Genomic DNA, 27,076 nt, shown 5'->3' with positions numbered 1-27,076 from the left:
TAAATATAATGTAAAGTCATTTATAAAATGTGGAAAATTTGGTTTACCTTGAGCCCACTTCTTTTTATGTATATGATATTTTCCTAATAAAATAAATAACTGTATAATATGCTGTTCATTTTGTAATTGAAATGGTAGAAACAGCTTTGATATCATTTATCAATTTTATCATAGTTTGGTTTATTTTGATGTATATAAAAACAAAAATACAGACACTTTCACTTTGTCAGGTTGAGATGGGAGAAAACAATGGCATGAATAATTATGAAAAGTTGAAAATAAAATTGTTAAACAAGCATTATATTTTCACAATATAATTAGCAATTATAGCTAGAATTATAGATTTTAACAATGAAAAACAAATATTTAGCAAAACATATTTAGATTTGTAATTATATAAATCATTTTCATTGTGTATTTCATATTACAGCAGAACATTCATTTATTGTAATTGACAGGTGTGATGATCAGTGGAGTTGAGTTTTTACCTCCATCATTATTGCATGGGCAAAAATATGGATAGAGTTTCCCAGTGAAAGACTGATCAGTGAAAGAGTAGAGATGAGAGCTGGACTCCACATCATAAAAGGAGAGCAGACCCTCCTCATAATCCACAAACACACCGACCCGCTGCGGCTTCACTCTCACACACAGAGAGACAGGAGAATCAGCACAGGCTCTATATTCATTCCCATTCCTCAGAGCCACAGTCCAGTATCCATCACTGGGACACAGTGTGATCTCTCCCTTCCTGTTAATGGATTCTCTGGCCACTCCTAAATACCATTTAGTCTTTCCCTTCACCTGCACCTCAAAATAAAATCTCCCTGAGGAGAATCCCTCCTTTCCCAGGACACTTACACATGTGTCAAATCTCTCTGGTTTGTCTGGGAGTTTCTGTCTAATGTCTCCATGTCTCACTTGTTTTCCATCATCAGACAGGATGAGTTCAGGATGAGCTGTATCAGGATCCAGAGTCACATCCACTGAGAAAACAGAGAATATAAATCACAAATTCACAATACATATATTTAGTGATGATGTTTGTAATATGTAATCAGTGTTTAATCATACTGTCAGTCAGTGATGAAGCTGTGAGTATCTGAATGTAATCTAGTGTAGTGCAGACAGCACACTGTACCTGCATACTGCTGTATCCTCTTCACTTCTGTAGAGACTAATGACAATAAAACACCATCAGATCTTTGACATGTTTATGTGTGGAATTATAGACAAGATTTAAGGTTATATTTAAAGAATTGTGTACAACATCATGTTTTATCTGATCAATGTTTCTCTGCTGATATTTAGAGAATCCCTGAACTCCTATTGTGTTTGAGCTCCAAATATTCCTCCTTTTTAGAACATCTTTGGGAATGTTTTGTGAACATTTTATGTAATTTGTTGATCGTGAAAATATAGCTTTGCATCACAGAAATAAATGATAATTTAAAGTATAATAAATTAAAAACCAATTATTTTACATTGTAATAATATATCACAATATTACATTTTTTTCTGTATTTTTGATCAAATAAATGCAGGCTTGATGAGCAGAAGAAACTTCTTTCAAAAACATTAAAAATAGTAATGTTTCCAAACTTTTGACCTGTACTGTAATCACAACATTTAGATGAAACCGCTGAAAAGACTGAAAATGGCAGAAAATGAATGTTTCTTTCTGTTGTTTCTCATCTAAAAGTGTTCACAGATTTACTAAAGCCTCAAGGTTCTGGTTACAGTGATGAAGCTTCTAGTACAAGATGAATTTACTGCATGTTTCCTGAAATTAGAGATGAATATGACCTGCTCTCTTCAAGAAGAACTGTGATGATAATGAGACACAAACACATGATCACACACTTCTCTTATTTCAGCTTTAACAGACTCATTCTTCATTACTGATATTAAAAGATGATAAATATATGTATCTGTACGGTGTATTTGATATTGTCGTACCAGTTAGCGTGAGTTTCTCCTGTAGAGAGTCCTGCAGATTAGTCAGAGCTCTCCTCAGAGTCTCCAGACTCTCATCAGTCTTCACACTGATCTCAGACCAGTTCCTGGTGTTTCTAGAGCTGCACAGGGATGAGTAAATCTACAGCAGGAGAGAGGAGAAATCCTTCAGCATGGGGAGTGTTATGGTGTCATATACTGCATTATCATTGATCAGAGAGATGTTGACTGACCTGTAGGAGGTGGAGGTGATCTTCAGTGTGTGAGAGCTGCTCCAGCTCAGTGTTTCTCATCTTTAGCTCAGTGATCTCCTGCTCCAGCTCTTCAATGAGCTCTTCCTCCTGTTTCTCTGCTGCTTTCTGCTGCTCCTCCATCATCTCCAGCAGTTCAGTCTGACATCTCTCAATGGAGCGGATGAGATCAGTGAAGAGCTCCACACGGGCTGCTTTCTCCTTCTCTGTGTTTCTCTGCTCAACCAGGACAATCAACACATTATTAGTGGCGTTTGTTAAGAGAAGAATCAGTGTTATTATTTCTCATACTTCAGTGTTTTTAGCCGGTTTTCAAAATCCCTCATTCTGCCCCATTTGCACTGAATGATTCCTCAAATCATGTGTGTTGTTGAGGAGAGATGTGTTATTACTTTACTAAGTGATCAGGGAATCACAGACGTGTCGATATTCAGACCAGCAGTGTGACTGTGAGTGTGAAATTGCTTTTATGCAACAATTCGATAAACAATGATAGATATTCAAATTAATTAAATGAAATTATTTTAAACTCACTTTTCTGACTTCTGCTGAGTGTTTGACATCTTGAATCTTCTTGATTCTGTCCTGGATCATCTGCTGTGTGTCTTTCTGTGTCTTCATCAGTTGAGTCTATAGACAGAGAACAACACACAATATGTTTTCATAACTGATTCATTTATATTAAAGAACATGTGTTTCTTCATGATAAGAGCCATTTAAAATCAGTTTGTCAGTAACTTTTACCTTCTTCTCTTCACTCTCCTCTTCTATAAAAACAGTGTTGTGGTTCTTGTGGTCTGTTACAGTGCAGATCGGACACACACATGTCTGATCATCTCTACAGAACAGCTCCAGAGGTCTCTCATGTTTCTGACATATATAGTCCTCCAGATTACTCACAGTATTGATCAGTTTGTGTTTCTTTAAACCTGCCACTCTCAAATGAGTCTCCAGGTGAGTTTCACAGTAAGAGCTCTGACACACCAGACACGACTTCAGGGCTTTCAGCTTTCTTTCCTCACAGAAGTCACACAGAACTTCAGCTTTTTTCAGAACTTCAGCTTTTTTCTCAGGACTTTTCTTTTTATAGTGATCTACGAGCTCTCGGAGTGTGGTGTTAATCTTGAGATCAGGTCTGTGCTTGAATGTTTCTTTACAATATGGACAGTTGCAGGTCTGGCTGTTGTCCCAGCACTTATTCAGACAGGTCTTGCAGAAGTTGTGTCCACATGGAGTGCTGACTGGATCAGTGAACACGTCCAGACATATAGAGCACTGAAGCTCCTCAGTCAGTGGACCGGTGGAGGAAGACATCGCTGGAGAGAGAAATGAAGAAGATAAATCACCTACACTACTAATCTAAAGTTTGGGCACACTTGATACACAAACTCAATTTAAGTTTCTTATAATCTTAAAGGGGCTATATGTAGTTTTCAGCGGCCTCTAGCGGTGATGTTTCAGATTGCAACCAATACGTTTACAACTCATGAGCGAACACTCTGGACCGACCAGACTGAGACGCAACACACCGGAGAAAGCATCACACAACATGCTGGAAACTCAGGTAAACTCCATGATTTCACGTTTGGCCTGACGAGCTTCAGCAGATAAAACTTTTTTTTGTTTTTTATCATTATGTTGAGTTTGTGTTGGAGTCTGTGTTGTGCTGGGAGCAGGTCGTTTCTTAGTGTTAGCAGATTACTTATGACTCCATGTCATAAGTTGCAGTGTCGTCGCTGTTGAGTGCAAAGTCAGTAGACGAGGCGAGAGGCTCGGGAGCGCACATGCAGGTCTCAGTCACGTCACTGGTTTTCGCGGTAAATCCGACCCGGAGCCTTCACATAGAAATAGGAATACTTCACTCTAAAAAACGTTGGGTTATTTTGTGTACCCAATCGCTGGGTTAAAAATATTGGGTCGTTCTGCTGGGTTATTCGGATCATTTATAGGATTGTTTCTATAACAACGCAGCCCGTTGGGTTAAAATTCAAATTTCAACAGTTGATCCCCGCAGCTGACAGAAGATACACACGGGTGAGTTAATATTACACTATACAGTAGGCTATGCATATTGTATACATGTTTTTTTTTTCGTTATAAAGTGACTTTAAGCTCTTACATATAGTATTATTGCCGTTTTTTTCTAAATGTTCAGCCAATTATTTCCATGTTTATATCTCCCAGTTGACTGCTTTTTGTCCGCTATCTGCGACTAACGACACCAATATGGCAATATAGCCAGCCAATTTCTTAATACTCGGTTGTGATACTGTTCCTAACTTTCTATGTTCTTTCCGATTCTTTTGGGGAAAGTTATTCATATTTTCATATATTAACCGACGCGCTCGGCTTCAAGACCCAGCGGAAGCCTGGTCCATCGATCCAGTGTCGCAGTCACTTACAGGAAGAAGGTATGCTGAGTTATATAAAGGCCTACATTGTAGCGCAAATGTTTACTTGTTTTATCCCAACTACAGTGTGAATTTAAAATACTAACGTTACAAAGTGTTAAACTAGGCTGACCATACGTCCTCTTTTTCCCGGACATGTCCTCTTTTTGGACCTAAAAAAATGCGTCCGGCCGGGATGCCATTCATTGTGTGCGTTTTTGCATTGCTTTAGATCGCGCCTTCTCGCACCATTGTTCGGTCGGTCATGATGTACGTAACGCAAAACATTGGTCAAACTGCACCACGGCTGGTCAACAGTGGCACATGGCTCCTGAACTGCGTTCAAAAAGAGCCCAAATGTAAATTCACAAACGATTTACCGAGAAATTTCCTGTGTTCCCGATTAAAATCCCCGAAATATGGACACCCTAATTAAACATTTTATCTAGACAACTCTATAAAGATTAAAAGTTATAAAATATAACTATGACTCAATAAGATAGTAAGTTATTACAATAGCCAGTTAAGTTACATAACACTTTTCAGATCACCACATAACTTACCCATTAAATAAAATGACGGTTGTTTGAGACTTATTCCTTTATAATAACATTTATTACTTTTTAAATGACACATAGCAGTAAAAGGACAATTTAAATGGAGGTCATTTACCATAATACATGGCCATTGCAGGAGCTCATACTGTAAAATTACAGCTGTGATTTTACAGTGAATTTATAGTAGGTTAGTGACAAATTGTTAGTGACAAATAAAGCCTATTGTCACTGACAATAGGCTTTATTGTTGTTAATTCACTTTATATTAACTCAACTTTTTTTACACAGGATGCTATGGATTCATATGTAAGGGAAACGCTTCAGAAGTGGAACCTTGAAACATTAATCGACAGATTTGCAGGTGAGAGATAATGTAGCAAGCATATAGCAGCATCACTAATATAGTGAAACCTTTTTAATTTGACTTCATGAAAATTAGAACGTAGGCCTACTAGTAATGAAGGATAATAAATTATTCAAATGGAACCTCTCCTTAAAGGAGTAGTCCACCAAAATGTTTTAAATTGGTCATAATTTTCTCACCATGTCCCTAATAACCTGTTTGAATTTCTTTCTTATTTGGAACACAATTCCCAAGAGTAAAAAAAAAAAAAATGTTTTACATCAATAAATCCAGAATAAATCAGAACATTTTCACACAGAAAGGAAAGCCTTGAGTCACAAATGTATTTTGGGACAAACATGCTTGCTCATACATACACACACACACACACACACAGGTGTGACTGCAAGTGCATTTGTATAGAACAGCCACAAATGCATATAAAGGGGTGAGACCTAACACCCACACAAACACAAATGCAGGTGCACACACATGCATACACAACTTCATTTCTGCTTATTGGTGTTGGTTTTATATAGGCTACACATTTTTTAATATTTTTTTTAATTTAAAATTAATTCTTTTTTTCTGCATTTGGTTCATTAAAATAAATATAATTTGACAATCAAACTCTACATCATTTCTTTTAGTGCCATTTAAGTTATATTTTTGCAAATGTGTGGTGTTATTGCAAAACCAGACAATTTTAAAACACCTCAAATAATAATTGTTACTTTATAGCATTTGTTGATTTACAGCCTGTAGGTACATCATTTATGACAACACATTTTGGGTAATATTTGATCCATGTGTGCATATTTACCATTTAAAAATACACATAGCCCCTTTAAAATATATTTTAATCTAATGGCTTCTGCCTATATGATCAAGATTATTTTGAATTAGTGTGCATGTGAAGTCTGTTTATAAAGAAGCCCATGATTGAATGTAAAGAATGTCTAAAGACAAATATAACGACTTTGAAGGAACTCAAATATATAAGAGATCATATACAGTCAGCTCGTCATTACTGCAAACCCAGAGAAAGTGATAAGTACCCTAATGTGAAGCTCATTACACAAACACTTACCTGATAAATAAATACATTGTAGTGACTTTTCATTAAAGCCAGAGATGACTTAGAGAAGGAGTGTGAGCTAGTAATTCACTTTTTTAACCAAATTTGACTTTTTTTTCTTCAATAAGAAAACGTTAAAATTTTGCATCACTTGACTAATTTTATCTTAATTATATGTAAAATGTATCTTAATTTTCATCTTAATGTAACGTTTAATATAAAAGTGATTTTCATCTGCAGTTTAGCAGGTTTGTGTTCAGTGAATCTGCAGGTCATTTACTTCCTGTTTCTTTAGTCTTTGTCATGTGACAAAATGACAGAAACGCCAAACTTTGCTTTACAACCAATCAAATGGCATATTTAAATACAATTCTGATACCATTTCAGTGCAGTGAACAACTAAAATAGTTGAGTATTTGACACGCTTAAACCTGGTTCTGTTCAACTTATTCCAGTTTGACATAAACCTACTAAACCAGTTCACTTCCATTAGAAACCTGTTCAGCACAATCTCTCTTATATTTCTATCTCTTACCTGTGAGGATCAGATTTGTCCACAAGACTCTTTGAACGGATCAATAAATATTCTGTAGTTTAAAGAGGTTGATCGTTTCAGGAGTCCATATTGCTGTTGATCAAGTTAGTTTCACTTTCTCTGATTCTCTCTGAACTACAGTGATGTCAGAGAGTGATGTCAGAGAGTGATGTCAGAGCTCCTCCTACATGTATTTCATGTGTTGTCTAACGGTATCCATTGATGGGAAAATGTTTTTGTCAGGTACTGTATATGCCTCAAATATTAAAAAAATATATAATGTTGATTTGTTCTCTGATATTGAAAATGAGATTAACAAAGTATATGGAGATATACTTGATATATGGAGATATAAACACCCACATTTGAAAGAGTACACATGGAGTAATAGGGATAAATCTAAACAGTCGAGAATCGATCTTTGGTTCATTTCTAATTCATTAGAACAAAATACAAACAGAGTATCAATTGAACCATCGATATTGTCTGATCACAAAATGATTTATCTTCTCATTAAAAGGAATAACAAAACTTCATATAAAATCTCTTATTGGAAACTAAAAATAAATTATTGGAAATTGATAGTTTTCAACATGAAATGAAGAAGATAATACAAACATATTGGAATCAAGCTAAGCAAACACATTTATACTGTAAAAATTGGGAGTTTATGAAATTTCAGATTAGATTTAGTGCAATTGATAAAGGCAAAGAAGTTGCAAAGTCTAACAAGTCAAAGGAAGAGGAAATCATTAGAGCTATTTGTGACATCACTAATAATACTGATGGGAATTCTAATTGGTTAATGAATCTGCAGGCTGAGTTAGATAAATTATATATAATCAAGGCAAAAGGAACATTTGTTAGATAACAAAGACGTTGGTTAGAGGAAGGGGAAACTAATTCCAAATACTTTTATAATTTGAAGAAAGGAATGGAGAGTATACATCTATTAGAAAGCTTCATATTAATGGCCATGAAACACAGGACCCTATTATTATTTCAAAATACGTCTCAAATGTTTATGGTAAACTATATTCCAGCAGTGCATGTTCTGTAGACAAAGTAGATGATTTTTTTAAAGCCCCTAAAACATAATATAGATCGTATCGATAGAGAATTTAAAGCTCTTTGATAAGGAAGTATCCATTTTAGAGATAAGAACAGCTATAAAAAAAACTTAAATTAAACAAGTCCCCCGGTAATGATGGCTAGACGATCTAGCTGAAGTTCTGTTAATGGTCTTTAAAGAATCTATTGATCAGGGGGTTTTGCCCTCCATGACACAAGGTCTAATATCCTTAATTCCAAAGCCTGATAAAGATCTATTATCACTTGATAATTGGAGACCTATTACCTTAATTAATAATGACAGTAAAATTATTGCTTCCATATTCGCTGAAATGTTAAAGTTAGGATTAGAATATTGATGAGGCGCAGTCAGGTTTTATAAGAGGAAGACATATTTGTAATAATATTAGACTTGTATAAGATATTATAAATTATACTGAAATTATCAATGAAAATAGTTTTATTCTGTTTGTCGATTTTTACAAGGCCTTCGATACAATTGAACATGACTTTATTTTTAAAACTCTTCATTTTTCGGATTTGGGAACAAATTTCAAAAAGTAATCATAACCCTATATAATAAGATTAATAGCTCTGTAAAACTGGCAAATGGAACTTCTCATAGATTCAAAATGAAAAGGATTCGACAGCGCTGCCCTATTAGTCCATTGCTTTTTTTGTTGGCTACACAAATTATTGCCATTCATATTAAGAAAGACATTTTTCGTGGTATCAAAATAGAAGATACAGAAATGAAATGCACACAATGAGCTGATGACGCTACTCTTTTCTTAAGAGACTGAAGTTGAAAAAGCAATGAAGTGTCTGCAGTTATTTTCATCTGTATCTGGTCTTTCCCTAAATATTAATAAATGTGAGCTTATGGCTCTAGGTTCCTGTGACTTTACCGCAGTATGCAATATTCCCGTGAAAGAAGTTGTCAAATATTTGGGTATTAAAATATCAAAAACTGAGGAAGTCAGGAATGAGTTAAACTTCACTCCCATCATTCAATCATTTGAAAAGAAACTGAATTATTGGCTGATGAGAGATCTCTCTTTCACTGGTCGTGTGTTATTGGTTAAAGCTGAGGGTTTGTCCAGGTTGGTTTATAATGCTCAAGTGTTAGATGAAATGTGATTTTTATGTTAACAAAATACCCATTAAACTTTCCACAAACAAGCATTACTCTCATCATGGACTCGTATGTATAGTTATAAATTTCCCCCCATAAATGTACCGTCTGGAATAACAGATTTAGGCTATGTTCACACTTAGCGTCTTTTTTGACAAGAAAAAGTTGACAACGGCGTTTTTTTAGCAAAAAAAAAACGCTGGCAGCGTTCGGTTACAAATAGCAGCCGAGCGCGTCTTTTGTGGCTGGCGCATATACTGACGCGTCTTGACCATGCGTCAACATACGACGAAAAGGGTACCCCCATAACGTCCATATGTGACGATTCGGGTTATGGGTAGGTTTAGGTATGCGTTAGGGTACCGCTAGGAGGCGCTGCTGGTGCGCTTCTGTCTGCGTCTCATATTGACGTTAAAGGGGTACCCTTTTCGTCGTATGTTGACGCATGGTCAAGACGCGTAAGTATATGACGTTTTGGGGTGAGACCGGGCTGCTATAACAAGAGCTGGAACAGTAGCCTAGTGCTGTGTGATGCAAAAAATGTCGAGAAAGAGAAAGTTGGCTCTTGCGTTGGCTTTTGAAGTTACCGGGGAGGAGAATGTCGGTTCACAAAGACGTTTGTGGGTGCACGACAGACAGTTGTTCTTGTTGTTAGGAAACGACAGGTCTCGCTACTCGCTTGTCATTGGTCAGCTGTCAAAAAGGCGCTTGACGTAGGGCGTTCTTTTCAGAAAAGTTGAACTTTTTTCAACTTAAAAAGACGCTCTGAGCTGCAGAAAAAGGCGCCGGCGGTGGCGTCTAAAAAAGCGCTCAGGACTTTTTTGAAAAAACGGTTTACTCCATAGGGTTATAATGTAGAACAGACGCTGGCAGTTTGAAAAAAGACGCTAAGTGTGAACATAGCCTTATAGGAACAAATCAATATTTTTTTTGAGAATTAGTTTGAAAAGGGAATTATTTGAGTTAAACAGCTGATCAAAAAGGATGGTGTTTTATACAATTATACTGAGTTTGTTCATATTTATAACTTTTCAGTTGATCCTGTCCAATATCTTTTGGTTTGACATGCAATTCCCAAGGAAATTTTGAGATTATTAGAAGGTCATAATAATTATTCAAACAACAGTAGAAGAATTTACTTCTTGGATTAAGTTGCAGGGCAAGGATTTCACAAGTTCTGGATGTAATAATACTTTTTTGCGTTCCCTTCTTCAATCTAAATGTATACTTGTTGTTACTCACTGGAATTCTTTATTTAAAAAAAATAATTTATTGATTGGAGTAAAGTTTGGATGACGCCTCATTAGTATTGCATCACAAACAAAGTGAAAGAGGTTTCATATAACATTTTCAAGAGTTTACCCAGTTAAGTCACTTGTGGTACAGCGTTTTAAAGTGAACATGGAAGATATTTGTGCTTTTTGTTAAATTTCCCCTGAGACTATTAACCATCTATTTTGGGAGTGTCCCAAGACCCAAATGTTTTGGAAAGAACTCAGTAATTACTTGCAAAGAAAAGTTATGACTCTTGTTAACTTTGAAGAAATGTATGTTATGTTGAAATGTTTTTCAATTGAGGGTGATAAAAATCTTTTGTTTATATTTGATTTAATTGTTATAATTGCCCGTTACTATATTCATAAAGTCAAATGGAATGGAAAAATAGCCTACACTGTAAAAAATTCACCCGTAAATTTACAGTAAAATACTGGCAGCTGTGGTTCCAGCCCTTTACCGTAATTTTACGGTTTCAACAATGCTGTTATTTTACAGTAAAATACTGCTCTGTGGTTCCAGCCCTTTACCGTAATTTTACGGTTTCAACAATGCTGTAATTTTACAGTAAAATACTGCTCTGTGGTTCCAGCCCTTTACCGTAATTTTATGGTTTCAACAATGCTGTAATTTTACAGTAAAATACTGGCAGCTGTGGTTCCAGCCATTTACTGTAATTTTACAGTTTCAACAATGCTGTAATTTCACAGTAAAGTACTGGCAGCTGTGGTTCCAGCCATTTACCGTAATTCTACAGTTTTTAATTTTATGGCTGTGCTTCACAAAGTACTGGCAGTAATGGTTCCAGCTATAATTCTATTTCTATTTTGAACATTTTAAAATTGATGTTAAAATATATTTAGAAACAATATCCAAAAGTAAAAACCTAAAAGCTAGGAAAACTACACAGCTGTTTGACAGGTACAGGTTTTTTTTTTTTTTTTTTTTTCTTCTTTACCCCTGACATGTATGGTTATATGTACTCTTGTATGTAAAGTTTTGTTCTTCTTAAATAAAACCTTTAATGTGTTGCACATTTATATTTTAAAATAAGAAGCAGTATTTTTCTGAAGTCTCCAGTAGAGGCCGCCATTCTCTCACAGTGAAGCTGTTATCAGTTATCCGCCTTCTTCCTACAGGCCCCATGATGCTTTGCGCAGCAGTAACTTCCGTTAAACTGTTAACAATCAATGAAAGGCTCGCTCTATGAACGCAATAATATATTTTTTAAACTGGCTACAAATAATTATTCTACTCACCTTTCAACAATCGAACATCAAAAGGAAACATAAAAATGTAAAAGCTTTAAAAATGACTTTCAACAATGTATCTTTTATATGTATATCTTTTATATATATGTATATATATATATATATATATATATATATATATATACATATACATATATATATATATATATATATATATATATATATATATATATATATACATATATATATATATATATATATATATATATATATATATATACCTTGCCTTAGAAATGTTCATTAACTTTAGCATTGAATGATAATATTCCAAAGTTATTTCAGTCATTTTGATAGACAATATTGTATTACCTGCTTTAGAAAATTTTAAATTGTTTTTAAATAGTTTTTTCTTGCTCATCTTGTTTTTTCACAATTTTTTTTAGATATTTAAACAAAAACAAAAAAAGTTACAATACATGTTGAAAATATGATTTTTGGCCGTGTGAAATGAGAAGTGCTGACTACGCCACCCGCTGGACAAGACTGGTGAGAGCAAGGGGACTCTATTTTACAAAGAAGCACACACAGGCTTGGCTTAGCAAAGTAAAAAGATACAATCTTTATTTTATCTTAGTTAAAAATGAGTCGCTTTTGGTTGTCAATAAATAACACACAAATCCATAATTTAACATAGGGATAATTAAGCCACAGGTGGGGGGGCCACCGGAATACAAGCTTGACCAGGCCTAGGTTTCAATACCACACGTGAGCTAAGACACACCACTTTAGTGTAGAACGAACACTACAAACTCAGCTTACACAACACGGCAACCATGCTCTTTGAGCTATTTCAAAAGACACACACTTCACAGCATTATACTGCACACATCGGATCCAAATGGGTGAAACACTCTGAGGAAAGCAGGCTAGATCCCGGTGGGCTAGTCTATCCTATGGGCCCAATCCACACCGAGGCTATTACTAGGGAAGGGTGAGACAAACAAAAAGAAGAAACCGCTAGCCGGTGGTCAATCAGTTCACTAACACAAATCTTCTTGTAGTTCACTAACTACAGCCCACCGGCTAGTGGGAATAAATAAACAACACGGAAAAGTGTCTAAAAAGCAGCACCTGCACACTTACATGAAGTTAAAATGGTTTAGTCATGTTGCTTTGCTCTCTCTCACTGTAGATGAAGTGTTGTACAGTTAGTTTGAACAGATGTGGATCTCTCAGGCTCTAAGCGGCTGGAGTACGGAGGCTGCTCGTGGCACGAGGAATGTTGTGTTTGTTGCGGCTGTGAGAAGCCCATCGGCGGACAGTCGTTCATCCCAGATAAGAGCGAGTTTTACTGTGTGCCCTGTTACGAGGGACGAGGAGGGTTTTGAAAAGTCAGAAGAATTGTTCATTTTGTTGTGGTAGTAAGTTATTTTAGCAGTAGAGAGACATTAGCAGAGAAGGGTTTTTTTTGGGGGGGTTTTTTTTTTACTGTGATCTAAAATTCCTCTAATAATGGTCATATAATTCAGAGAGATCTCCCTATTGGACGTTGAGGGGAAAATATTCTGGTCCATTGTTGCTAAAAGGCTTACATCGTATCTTCTCAACAATGAGTACATCGACCCCAGTGTCCAAAAAGGAGGAGTTCCAGGATATTCTGGATGCCTAGAACATACATCAGCGATCAGCCAGATCATCAAAGAAGCAAAGAGTAATAAAAACACACTCGCTGTCGTCTGGCTAGATCTTGCTAAAGCCTACCCAAGTGTACCTCATCAGCTGATCCAAAGGGCTTTAGAACACTACCAAGTACCAACAGAGGTGGTGAAGCTGGTGATGACACACATGGATTCACTGAAAATGAGGTTCACAGTGGGAAACTTTAACACCAAATGGCAAAGGCTGGAGAAGGGAATCATGGCAGGATGCACTATTTCAGTGGTCCTGTTTGTGGCCGCCATGAATCTTCTTCTGAAAGCAGGAGAGATGCAGTGTAAAGGTCCTAAAGCAAACGACGGCACAAGGCATCCCGCTTGCCGGGCTTTCATGGATGATGTGACTGTGATGACCCCAGCAATTCAAGGAACACAGTGGATCCTAAGTGCTCTGGAAAAGATGGCGACATGGGCACGGATGCAATTTAAACCGGAGAAATCCAGGAGCCTTAGTATCCACAAAGGAAAGTTGATAAGAAACACCTTCAGCATCCAAGGCTCAGAAATCCCAGTAATTCAAGACCAAGGGATCCGATGTCTTGGGAAAAACTATGACCACTCTCTGAAGGACATCAGCAATCTCAAAGACACCAAAGACGAGCTGAGCATCTGGCTTAAGGCAATTGACAACAGCCAGTTGCTTGGGAGGTTCAAGGTATGGTGCTTTCAGTATGGGATTATACCCAGACTGCAATGGCCCTTCCTGCTTTATGACTTTCCTATGACACAAGTGGAAGCAATGGAGAGAATGTGCAGTAAGATTGTGCGGAAATGGTTGGGTGTTCCCCCTTCCTTCAGCTCAGTGAACCTATACAGCAAGACCTCCAAGCTCCGCTTACCTGTTTCATCAGTAGCTGAAGAATACAAGGCCACTAAGGCAAGAGCAGTCAGCACGCTGCTCCTGTCAAAGGATGGGAAAGTCCAGCATGCTAGCAATGCCATCAGGTGCGGCAGGAAGTGGAAGCCCCAAGAAGCGGTATCGGAAGCTGAAGCACACTGGAAACACCAGGAGATTGTTGGAGTGATCTGTCAAGGCCGCATGGGACTTGGACATTACAACACTAAGAGGTGGAGCAAGGCCAACACCAAAGGCAAGAGAGAGCTTGTGGTGCAGAGGGTCAGAGAGGCAGAAGAAGAACATCGCTGTGTGAAAGCGGTAGGGCTGGCCTCTCAGGGGCAGTGGATGCAGTGGGATCAGGCACTCGAGCGATCACTGTCCTGGAAGGAACTCTGGGAAACCGACCAAGGCAAGCTGACTTTCTTGCTACGTGCTGTGGCTGACCTCTTGCCAACCCCAAGTAATTTAAAGATCTGGGGCAAGGAAGAAGATGCATCATGCAAGCACTGTGGAGCAGTGCTATGCACACTGAATCACATCTTGACGGCATGTCCTAAAGCACTGGGAGATGGTCGATACAGGTGGAGACATGACAAGGTCCTGACAGAAGTCGCCAAATGGGTGGATCTGCAAAGGGTCAAAGCTAACAACAACCTGGCACCACAGTCTCCAAAATTCATCAATTTCCAGCGTGAATGCAACCATACTACCATGGTAAAGGCAACTGCCAAGCACCCGCCATCCATGCTACAGCGTGCTTTTGACTGGGAGATGCAAGTGGACCTGGGTAGTAGGCTTGTCTTCCCACAAGACATTGCAGCGACCTCACTCCGTCCAGATCTGGTCCTGATTTCCAGGAGCATCAAGACCATCTTAGTAGCTGAACTTACGGTGCCATGGGAGGACAGGCTAGCTATCTCGCATCAAATCAAGAAGGCTAAGTACCAGGACTTGATTGATGAGGTTCTTACCAAAGGATGGCACGCAACCATGTTTCCCATCGAAGTCGGCTGTCGTGGTTTCCCAGCAACATCATTGCGCTATTTCCTACAAAAGGTTGGTCTGGATTCAAAACATCTGAAGAAAGCCACCAGGGAGATAGCCCTGGCAGCTGAGACTAGTTCAAGATGGTTGTGGCTGAAGAGAGCCCACAGTTGGAACCCCTCTGCAGGCAAAGGCTAGAAGCTCTTTGCTGCCCCACTCAGGTGAAGCGTACAGGTTAAGGGGCGAAACGCTAGTGAACCTGAGACACCTGCTGATGATGCAGAGGGGTTTTCAACAATGTGGATGCTCTGCCAAACTTTTCACCGTGGAATACCATCACAAAGACACCTTGTCCAAGTAGCTCTTGCAATTCCTGCTTGTAGCAAAGCATCTTTGATGTTTATCTCACCAGTTATATCACAAACATCATGTAGAAGTTCATATTTTATTTCCATCAACAAAGTATTTCAAAAATTCAGTTTTCTTGTTTATTTTGTATTCTTTTCAGGTGTTGGCATTTGACACAAATATTTCTATTTGACGGATGCATTCAGATTCTGGTGTGGTTTTGGTGACTCTTTTTCACTTCTTAACCTCTATTTCTTTTTCCCCTTGAAAAGACTTGACATCCTGAAACACAGAGAGCAATATGTTTGATTACTGGTGTGATTTCTGAAGTCAGGTGTCTCTACACATGAGCTGGTAAGATGGATGGTTCACATGTACCTGGTCATGTGACAGTACTCTGCTAACACAGGGCCAGGCCACAGTGCATATTAGCATTATAATATCATATGAGCGTATGTGAAATGCAATTAAAGTGACCACCCACCATTTCTCCAGTGTAACAATTCCACGCTGAGTCCAGAACACAACTGAACAGCACAAACGGTTTGCTAACAAATCCTGCAGTGTCCACGTTTTTCCAGAGTTGAGAAACAGGAACTATAATGTTCCCGGTGACCGACATTTGAACTTCCTCCTCGCAACCGGCTCAACATTTTGAATTCACAATGAGCTGATATAATATTCACACTGTGAGTGTCACTGTATGAGAATGGTCTCATGATCTCACGTGTTGACTGGGATCTGCAGCCCTGAGTTTAGACCGATGCTCGCGGAGAACATCACATGACCGGGGCAGAGGAGGTGACGCGGGCTGGCCTGGAGGAAAGGGGGCAGAAGTTGTCTAAGCAAGATTTTAGAGTGGAGAAAGAGTATCAGTTGCACTGTTAGTATCTGATGATGATGAGATGATTAGTGGGAGTAAGTGTGTCTGAGACCAGAGAGGACAGACGGAGGGAGAGAGTGAGCGAAGGTTACAGTGTGTTGTTCCTCCGGTTACTGATACTTCTCTCTGCTGTCAGGTTCTTTATAGATATGGAAAAATACTATTAAAATATTATTTACACTGAGAAAAAAAGTGTTGATTTAAAGCAAGACACTACAGGCAAAAAAAGTTTTTTATTTTTTATTTTATGCAATGGTCAATTTTCAATAGACTGGCTTTTCATATCATATTGTTTCAGACTAGTGGAAACAAAAAATCCACAATACACTTTTAAGTGTTTACTTTATGGCACTATATATATTTGCATCTCTAGATTTAAATTACAATTCAAAACTTTAAAGGTTGCTTTTTTAAAATGAGTTTTTTCCCTCCTCCAGTTCAGCACTTACACACACCAAACTTTACAGTTTTATTCATATCTATATTCTGAAGGTTTTTACTGAGAGGTTTGTTCATATATCATTTGCCTGATATGTTACAACAATTTATTCCTAAAAACATGGTGAAAATGTATTTATTGACAGTATTGGCTGATTTATGGAGTGATAAAAAGAGAAATCCTAAATCCCCTCTCTAAAAACCTTTAATTCTAATATGTCAACAAAATGAAACAAGAATTTTGAATCTGACTTCATCCAATATTCAGATTTTTGTTTTGGAGTTTATGCAAATGAGTGCATAATTAGAAAATGCCTCATTTGGATATTTAAACATAATATTTCAAAAAAACTTACAAAAATGTTTGGAATTATTAATGTAATCAATCAACACAGGAATTATGGTGATATTTATTATTGTTAAAATTTGACCCTATTTATGTGTCTTGCCTTCAGAATTGTTCACTGAAATGTTCTTTGGCAAAGGTTCTTCTTTTCACTGTGAAAACCCGCTTTGGAAACTTTACTTTTAAGACTGTAAACTACACACATCTGAAGATTAATCTAAAACTGAGTATTTTTTGCTTTTATTTCATTGCTAACCTCGTTAAGTTGTACGCAGTGAATGACAGTGTGTTTGGTCTCGTCTCTTCCAGATCTTGGTTCAGGGTGGCGTTACGTACAGAGACGAGCCCTGGCATAAAGAATGTTTCTTGTGTTCGGGTTGTAAAGTCCAGCTGGCCGGACAGCCTTTCACAACGCAGGGTGAAGATCCGTTCTGTGTGAAGTGCTTCAGTAACCTGTACGCCCAAACATGTGACAAACCCATCACAGGTCAGTGTGTGTTAATGTGTCCTTATAACAAGAGCGCTCTTCATTAGCAGTTCCTTCAGCTGATAACAGAAACACTGGCAGAAACAAGAGACAGTTGTCACATAAACAGGGTCGTGTGTTTGGAGGCTGTTGAGTGTGTTTGAATAAAGTTCTGCTTGTTCATCGGGGACTCAAGAGTCTCTCATCCACCGGGTCATGACCTATGAGAATATAATATCTGACTCAAATATCAATATCAAATATCTCACTGTTTATATGTTTTAACCTTAGTGTATCATATTTGATACGCACATTTCTAAAACATTATCAAAACTTTGCTGAAAACTTGTACACAATCTACTACATGCCATCTATTGTATGAGTGATAGTTTATACATGTTAGCAAGTAAAAGGCCTTTTAGTGTAAATTTAACTATAATGTCCCCCTTCAGGTCGTGATTCACGTGTCTTTTTGCTGTGAAATCTTGATTTTTTTAAGTAAATGTAAGAATAACGTTTATATTGTTATTAATATTTCAAGATAAACTGGACTGAAGCAACTTTTATTTGTTACATTTATTTGTTCATCTCTCAGTCATCATTGTATTGCATTATACGTTTTGCCTCCCACAATAAAAACTACAGAGATTTGATCATAAAACATATTTTGATCATAAAGCATATAAATATCATCTAACTAAGACATTATTGGGAGATATTGAGTGACAACTGATTTTTACATGCATTTCATGCAGTCTGCTATACTGTTATAAAGATCTCAATGATTTACATTACAAACAATCAGAATTTCATCCATTTATGGGGCATATAAATATCAGCAACAACAAATTGCATGTTTTTTCTCAGTTTGGACCTTTGAATAAAATTGAGGTGTTTTTTTTCCCTCCAACTATATGAGCTTCATATTCTCACTAATCATACTATTAGCCATACAATTGTGTCGAATATGACATAAAAAAGCACATATTCAAAAAAAAAAAAAAACGTTTTTTTAAATATAAAATTGTCCATTTAAAAAATGTATATATAATACATCAGTTTATTTTGACTTTCTCATCCTCATGTCGGTCCAAACCCCAATTACTTCTTCTATGGAAAACAAAAGAAGATATTACGCAGAATGTCCATGTTGCTCTTTTCCATTTAATGAAAGTGAATGGAGACTGGGGCTGTCAAGCTCCACACATAAAAAAATTACAAAAGTAGTCAAGCAAAACATGACTTAAACATAACATACAAGTTGCATAAACCATGTTGTTGTTTTTTTGTCATTTAATAAAAGCTCAACAGCCCCAGTCCCCATTCACTTTCATTATGTCTATAAGAACTTCTTTTGTTGCACAGAAGTAAGCAATATAAGTTTGGAACAACATTGAGTAAATCATCTTTAGCAGAACAACGCTGTAAAAAAAAATCCATAAAAACAGAAAAGTTGTGTTTACAGTTAAGTTTACAGACATTTATATTAACCATACATCACAACACAATGCAATGCAGAATTCAGTAATACGGGTAAAACACTGTGAAACATCAATACGGAATATTCCTTCATTAACACATTGTGCCATATTTTTACAGACTTTTCTTAGAGTGCATCCTTATCAATGTTAATTAACAATTTAAATGATGTTCATATGAAATTATGATAATGTTGTTATAGAGATTTTAGAAACGGCTGCTCAAAATGAAACTCCTCTCAATGTTTTTGTCAGGTTTTGGAGAAGGGAAGTACGTGTCGTTTGAGGATCGTCAGTGGCATCAGTCGTGTTTTAAGTGTTCTGAGTGTTCGGTGTCTCTGGTCGGCGCTGGATTCTTCCCCGACGGGACAAAGATTCTCTGCAAAAACTGCAATGCCAAATAATTCAAAACTGCTTCTGTAGATGTGCTGAAGAACAGACGCTGTGTGATAGAAACACATTTATGAAACGTTTGACATCATTTATACATGTATGATATACATGATATACATTTAGGTGTTACATTCTCCCAAATCTGTATGTTAAAAATCTCTAAACTAGAACAACACATTAGATTGTGTAAATGTATTTCACAGTTTAAATGATAAACTCAGATAATTTGAACCGAACGTGTTTCGTGCCAAAGTGACTCAGTTTTGATTTTACGTTTGAGTAATTTTCCATGTGTTTGCATTAACATCAGGCCTTTAAATTCCCTCCAACAGCAACATTCCTCAATGAAACTTACATCTGAACAAAACACACACTGAGTGTTAATATGTGAGGTGTGTGTTCAGCGAGACAGGATTGAATCATGTAATGATGCATTAGAATGTGGACAGAAAATGTTGTTTGTATTAAACAGTGAATTTTACAGTGCACTATTTTAATGCACATGAATTAGTGTTTTATCCATTCATTTTAATAATTCTCAAATGAAATATTCACATATTAATTATGATTTAACAGATGGCTTCCTATTTGTGTTGCTTTCAAAAGAATACTTTTAACTTTGTTTTTAAATGTTTGATATTTTTACATATGAATGGCTTCAGTAAAACTGCTCCTGTGTTTCCTTTCATAAAATGTTTGTTACATAATAAACAACAACTTTCAAATATTTGAGGTTCAGTAAAAATTATGTTTTCTATTTTTTTTAACTATACATGTACATATACATTTCTGAGACAAAATGTCTGATAAAATATGCAGTTTAATATAAGAATATAAGGTTATGGAAATCCTGCATAGCCTTTATAACTGAACCCTAACATCTCTAATCATGAATAAACCCTTCATGTGAAGTTTTTAAATTTAAATTTACTCGTTTTTACCAGATGCCAAATTTTGGACCGTTTTTTTTTTTACCCTTAAATAAAGGCATGTAAAACTAAAAGATGACGATGGAACATGTAATTGGTAATGACTGATGGCAGAATTCCAGGTTTCTCACTGCAGGATGTTGAAGCACAAAGATCAGGAAGTTCAGGAACTTTAGTGTGGATTTGCTGAATCCAACAGGCCAATACTTGAAGAACGACACAATCACTGTGATCAGACACACACACATCCAGTGGAAAAGATGGACTGATGGAGACACTGAGTTCCTTAAAAGCTAAGGTCTGTGATAATGAAGTTTAATGGTTTGACATTTTGTTAATGACAGCCATATACATTTGAAGTACAAATAGACCTACTTTACATAAAATATGAGGATTAAAAACATCACAAAGCAGAAATAATCTTTCCAAACCCCTTTATAAACATAATCTGCAGCCATTGGTTTAAGAAATTCTCATGACTCTTCCGTTAGATGCAGTCGACTCTGTTTATGGAAATATGAAAATTGTGTCTTTGTCCCAGGAGAGACTCCGGGTCCCATTAAAGCCGTCCTCTGGGGTCTTTGGTTTCATCTTGTGTCCTAAACCTCAGTGGACAGAACATTTGTCCTGCCGTCTCTGTTAAAACCATCAGAACTTAACAATCACTCGATCCATCATGTGTTAAATACTGCAACACACACTCAATACACAAACAGTGCATTAAAATGTGGATCCAATATATTCATCCATTAATGAGTGGTGCAGGCATCATTATTAATCATTATTAGGACTAAAGATGCACAATCAAAAATTATTTACCAGACATAGAACTCACAAAGAACACATTTTAACCAAGTAAACTAAATAAAACAAAATCACTAAACAAATTAAATTAAATTAAAACTATATAGTGCCACCCAGTGAACATTATCTACAGTAATGCTGTAGCACAGAGGCCTCAGAGAATCTTAAAGTGATAGTTCATAAAAAAAAATTATAATTCTGTCATCATTTATGAGTTTCTTTACTGTGACTGGTTTACTTTAAAGAGATAAAGTTTTCTACTCTTTCTCTCAGGACACAGAACAATGTGAAAAGACCAGAATATGTGACTTGCTTTCTATATTCCTTTTCCTGAAAACGATGACCTTATTTTATCACTATCTACTGTAAAAAGAAGCTGTGCTCAATTTTCATACAGATCAAAATACATTAAACATAAACATCAATATAAATAGGCATCTTTAATAGAATAATCTCTACTATGTCCTGATAGAAGGAAATATCTTTTATAAAGTTTCGTATTTGTATCTCGACTTCATATCAGCACCATCAGATATTTAACAGTCCTATATTTTATTAGAAGATGTATATAACTGTATCAATAAACAATGAGCATTTAAATAAATCTGATGTGTGTTGAAATTTGTTTATTATTCTATTCTTATGGTTAAACATTTGACATGGCAACTTGGTAATAGGCCTACAATGTTTTCTTCTTCTCCTTTTTTCATTTTTTGTTATTACCATGATCATAATATCATGGTGTTTTTTATGTATACGTTGAAGATCCATAGTGTAGTGTATGAATATGGTAATCATACAGTTCTGATATATATTGAGGAATTACCATCTGATTTACCACAGTATTTTCACAGCTTTTATCACAGCAATTAGACACAGCTTTGATCATTTATTAATGTTATCATAATATGGTTGATTTTGATGTAAAAAAATAGAGACACTTTTCCTTTGTCAGGTTGAGATGGGAGAAAACAACGACATGAATAATTATGAAAATTTTTAAATAAAATTGTTAAACAAGCATTATATTTTTAATTTGCAATTATAGCTAGAAATGATTTTAACAATGAAAAACAAATTCATGAAAAAATAGCAAAACATGTTTAGATTTGTAATTATATAAATCATTTTCATTGTGTATTTCATAATACGGCTGTAAATTCATTTATTGTAATTGACAGGTGTGATGATCAGTGGAGTTGAGTTTTTACCTCCATCATTAAGGCCCGGGCCAAAATATGGATAGAGTTTCCCAGTGAAAGACTGATCAGTGTAAGAGTAGAGATGAGAGCTGGACTCCACATCATAAAAGGAGACCAGACCCTCCTCATAATCCACAAACACACCAACCCGCTGCGGCTTCACTCTCACACACAGAGAGACAGAGGGACCAGCACCGGCTTTATATTCATTCCCATTCCTCAGAGCCACAGTCCAGCATCCATTACTGGGACTCGCTGTGATAACTCCCTTCCTGTTAATGGATTCTCTGGCCATTCCTAAATCCCACTGAGTCTTTCCCTTCACCTGCACCTCAAAATAAAATCTCCCTGAGGAGAATCCCTTCTTTCCCAGGACATTTACACATGTATCAAATCTCTCTGGTTTGTCTGGGAGTTTCTGTCTAATGTCTCCATGTCTCACTTGTTTTCCATCATCAGACAGGATGAGTTCAGGATGAGCTGTATCAGGATCCAGAGTCACATCCACTGAGAAAACAGAATATATAAATCACAAATTCACAATACAGATATTTAGTGATGATGTGTGTAATATGTAATCAGTGTTTAATCATACTGTCGGTCAGTGATGAAGCTGTGAGTATCTGAATGTAATCTAGTGTAGTGCAGACAGCACACTGTACCTGCATACTGCTGTCTCCTCTTCACTTCTGTAGAGACACATGACAATAAAACACCATCAGATCTTTGACATGTTTATGTGTGGAATTATAGACAAGATTTAAGGTTATATTTAAAGAATTGTGTACAACATCATGTTTTATCTGATCAATGTTTCTCTGCTGATATTTAGAGAATCCCTGAACTCCTATTGTGTTTGAGCTCGAAATATTCCTCCTTTTTAGAACATCTTTGGGAATGTTTTGTGAACATTTTATGAAATGTTTATTTTAGATATTTTTATGCCTAATGTTATTCATCTCAGTTTTGGAGTGTATTAGTGTTGTGGTTATTCAGCAAAGACAACACTATAAAGAATAACCTTAGAGAAAGTGAAAATGAAAGCCCAGCACTGCGAAGCTGTTTGAACTACAGGTCAGAAATATTCCTCTAAAAAAAAGAACAAATCTGCATCTTAAATTCATGATGTCTATGATTTGATTTTCTTCTGCTAAACTGATTTTATCTGACACATAATCACAACATTTAGATGAAACAGCTGAAAAGACTGAAAATGGCAGAAAATTAATGTTTCTTTCTGTTGTTTCTCATCTAAAAGTGTTCACAGATTTACTAAAGCCTCAAGGTTCTGGTTACAGTGATGAAGCTTCTAGTACAAGATGAATTTACTGCATGTTTTCTGAAATTAGAGATGAATATGACCTGCTCTCTTCAAGAAGAACTGTGATGATGAGACACAAACACATGATCACACACTTCTCTTATTTCAGCTTTAACAGACTCATTCTTCATTACTGATATTAAAAGATGATAAATATATGTATCTGTACGGTGTATTTGATATTGCTGTACCAGTTTGCGTGAGTTTCTCCTGTAGAGAGTCCTGCAGTTTAGTCAGAGCTCTCCTCAGAGTCTCCAGACTCTCATCAGTCTTCACACTGATCTCAGACCAGTTCCTGGTGTTTCTAGAGCTGCACAGGGATGAGTAAATCTACAGCAGGAGAGAGGAGAAATCCTTCAGCATGGGGAGTGTTATGGTGTCATATACTGCATTATCATTGATCAGAGAGATGTTGACTGACCTGTAGGAGGTGGAGGTGATCTTCAGTGTGTGAGAGCTGCTCCAGCTCAGTGTTTCTCATCTTTAGCTCAGTGATCTCCTGCTCCAGCTCTTCAATGAGCTCTTCCTCCTGTTTCTCTGCTGCTTTCTGCTGCTCCTCCATCATCTCCAGCAGTTCAGTCTGACATCTCTCAATGGAGCGGATGAGATCAGTGAAGAGCTCCACACGGGCTGCTTTCTCCTTCTCTGTGTTTCTCTGCTCAACCAGGACAATCAACACATTATTAGTGGCGTTTGTTAAGAGAAGAATCAGTGTTATTATTTCTCATACTTCAGTGTTTTTAGGCGGTTTTCAAAATCCCTCATTCTGCCCCGTTTGCACTGAATGATTCCTCAAATCATGTGTGTTGTTGAGGAGAGATGTGTTATTACTTTACTAAGTGATCAGGGAATCACAGACGTGTCGATATTCAGACCAACAGTGTGACTGAGAGTGTGAAATTGCGTTTATACAACATTTCAATAAATTTTAATTTAATTATTTTAAACTCACTTTTCTGACTTCTGCTGAGTGTTTGACGTCTTGAATCTTCTTGATTCTGTCCTGGATCATCTGCTGTGTGTCTTTCTGTGTCTTCATCATTTGAGTCTATAGACGGAGAACAACACACAATATGTTTTCATAACTGATTCATTTATATTAAAGAACATGTGATTCCTCATGATAAGAGCCATTTAAAATCAGTTTGTCAGTAACTTCTACCTTCTTCTCTTCACTCTCCTCTTCTAAAGAAACAGTGTTGTGGTTCTTGTGGTCTGTTACAGTGCAGATCGGACACACACATGTCTGATCATCTCTACAGAACAGCTCCAGAGGTCTCTCATGTTTCTGACATATATAGTCCTCCAGATTACTCACAGGATTGATCAGTTTGTGTTTCTTTAAACCTGCCACTCTCGAATGAGGCTCCAGGTGAGTTTCACAGTAAGAGCTCTGACACACCAGACATGACTTCAGGGCTTTCAGCTTTCTTTCCTCACAGACGTCACACAGAACTTCAGCTTTTTTCAGAACTTCAGGTTTTTTCTCAGGACTTTTCTTTTTATAGTGATCTACGAGCTCTCGGAGTGTGGTGTTAATCTTGAGATCAGGTCTGTGCTTGAATGTTTCTTTACAATATGGACAGTTGCAGGTCTGGCTGTTGTCCCAGCTCTTATTCAGACAGGTCTTGCAGAAGTTGTGTCCACATGGAGTGCTGACTGGATCAGTGAACACGTCCAGACATATAGAGCACTGAAGCTCCTCAGGCTGTGGACCGCTGGAGGAAGACATCGCTGGAGAGAGAAATGATGAAGATAAATCACCTTCACTACTAGTCTAAAGTTTGGAAACACATTTGACTTTTTGATTTAATGGCTTTTGCTTGAATAACTTAAATAACAATAATTATTATTATTATTAGCCTTATTATTATAAATGGGCTCATTTAATACTGTTTATAAAGACTCCCATGATGCACCTCATGAAGTTGGTTGAATGTAAAGAATGTCTAGAGACAAACAGTGACGTCTTTGAGGAAACTCATATATATTAGAGATCATGTACAGTCAGCTGGTCATTACTGCTAAATGAACCCAGACAAGCTGATCAGAACCCTAATGTGAAGCTCATTACACGAACACTTACTGTACCAAATAAATACACGAAGGAGCAATATTGATTTGAAATCTTGATTTTATTATCTGCTGCTGTACACTCCTGAACTACATATTAAATATTATATGAGAAGAGTGAAAGTTATTCATGCACTAATTCATTCTTCTTGTTTTTTTATTTTTTGTTTATTGACTTACATGGACGTATATTCTCAATACTCCGTCTCCTGGTTGTTCTTGCTTGTGTTGATGTTGGTGAAGATTCTGCCATTGTTCTTCCCTCTTCGTTTTCAAGAATAGAAATGTTATTGAATGATCAAAGAACTTATAAGAAACATCTAAGCCTATATTTGCTCCTAATGTGTATTTAGTCACTGAGGTTTAAATGAAATCTTACCTCGAGTCCGGCTTAGTTTTACTTATTCATCATAATATTATTTCAAGTCAAATTTATAGTTTATATAAAATTGGTTTGTTAACTTACAGAACTGAACTTTGACCTGCTCTTTTGAGAAGTTTATTTTTGAGAACTCAACTGAACTTTTGACCCTAATTATAAGTGATATATTTTCCAACAAAACTAGTGTAGTTTTAATCTAGCTCATTATAAATGTGATTTTCATCTGCAGTTTAGCAGGTTTGTGTTCAGTGAATCTGCAGGTCATTTACTTCCTGTTTCTTTAGTCTTTCTACCATGTGACAAAATGACAGAAACACCAAACTTTCCTTTACAACCAATCAAATGACATATTTAAATACAATTCTGATACCATTTCAGTGCAGTGAACAACTAAAATAGTTGAGTATTTGACACGCTTAAACCTGGTTCTGTTCAACTTATTCCAGTTCGACATAAACCTACTAAACCAGTTCACTTCCATTAGAAACCTGTTCAGCACAATCTCTCTTATATTTCTATCTCTTACCTGTGAGGATCAGATGTGTCCACAAGACTCTTTGAACGGATCAATAAATATTCTGTAGTTTAAAGAGGTTGATCGTTTCAGGAGTCCATATTGTTGTTGATCAAGTTAGTTTCACTTTCTCTGAATCTCTCTCTGAACTACAGTGATG

The 27,076-nt window shown here is 36.6% G+C and overlaps 2 protein-coding genes across 6 annotated transcripts in view; one reads left to right on the top strand and one right to left on the bottom strand.

The window, feature by feature from the left end:
* Positions 1-27,076, top strand: part of LOC309511700 (zinc-alpha-2-glycoprotein-like) — an 84,925-nt gene that overhangs the window by 32,642 nt on the left and 25,207 nt on the right. The gene's annotated exons all lie outside the window — the stretch shown is intronic.
* Positions 127-27,076, bottom strand: LOC309511703 (E3 ubiquitin-protein ligase TRIM39-like). 4 transcript variants are annotated; one of them, XM_082186971.1, is made up of 8 exons: positions 26,929-27,076; positions 26,201-26,284; positions 2,952-3,523; positions 2,742-2,837; positions 2,190-2,423; positions 1,960-2,098; positions 1,142-1,168; positions 127-986 (listed from the first exon to the last, which is right to left on the bottom strand). In XM_082186971.1, the coding sequence occupies exons 2-8, from the start codon at positions 26,271-26,273 to the stop codon at positions 439-441; spliced, it is 1,689 nt and encodes a 562-aa protein (XP_082043097.1). In that variant the 5' UTR covers positions 26,274-26,284; positions 26,929-27,076; the 3' UTR covers positions 127-438. The 4 variants fall into 4 exon arrangements, with proteins under 4 accessions (XP_082043097.1, XP_082043095.1, XP_082043096.1 ...); XM_082186969.1 differs by having other exon boundaries at positions 129-986; positions 1,142-1,177; XM_082186970.1 differs by lacking the exons at positions 127-986; positions 1,142-1,168; positions 1,960-2,098; ... (1 more) ...; positions 2,742-2,837; positions 2,952-3,523 and adding exons at positions 20,920-23,133; positions 23,289-23,315; positions 24,139-24,277; ... (1 more) ...; positions 24,900-24,995; positions 25,110-25,681.

The sequence above is a fragment of the Leuciscus leuciscus genome, assembly GCF_965113295.1.
Source record: "Leuciscus leuciscus genome assembly, chromosome: 12".
NCBI lineage: Eukaryota > Metazoa > Chordata > Actinopteri > Cypriniformes > Leuciscidae > Leuciscus > Leuciscus leuciscus.
The sequence above is the reverse complement of the archived record's forward strand: the minus strand, read 5'-3'. Positions and strand labels throughout refer to the sequence as shown.

Excerpts from the sequence above, each read along its gene's own strand:
- LOC309511703 (XM_082186969.1), bottom strand. The coding sequence starts at position 26,273 with ATGGCAGAATCTTCACCAACATCAACACAAGCAAGAACAACCAGGAGA. Across the intron at positions 2,838-2,951 it reads AGGAGAGTGAAGAGAAGAAG|ACTCAACTGATGAAGACACA; the intron begins GTAAAAGTTACT and ends CTCTGTCTATAG. Across the intron at positions 2,424-2,741 it reads ACTCAGCAGAAGTCAGAAAA|AGAAACACAGAGAAGGAGAA; the intron begins GTGAGTTTAAAA and ends CTGGTTGAGCAG.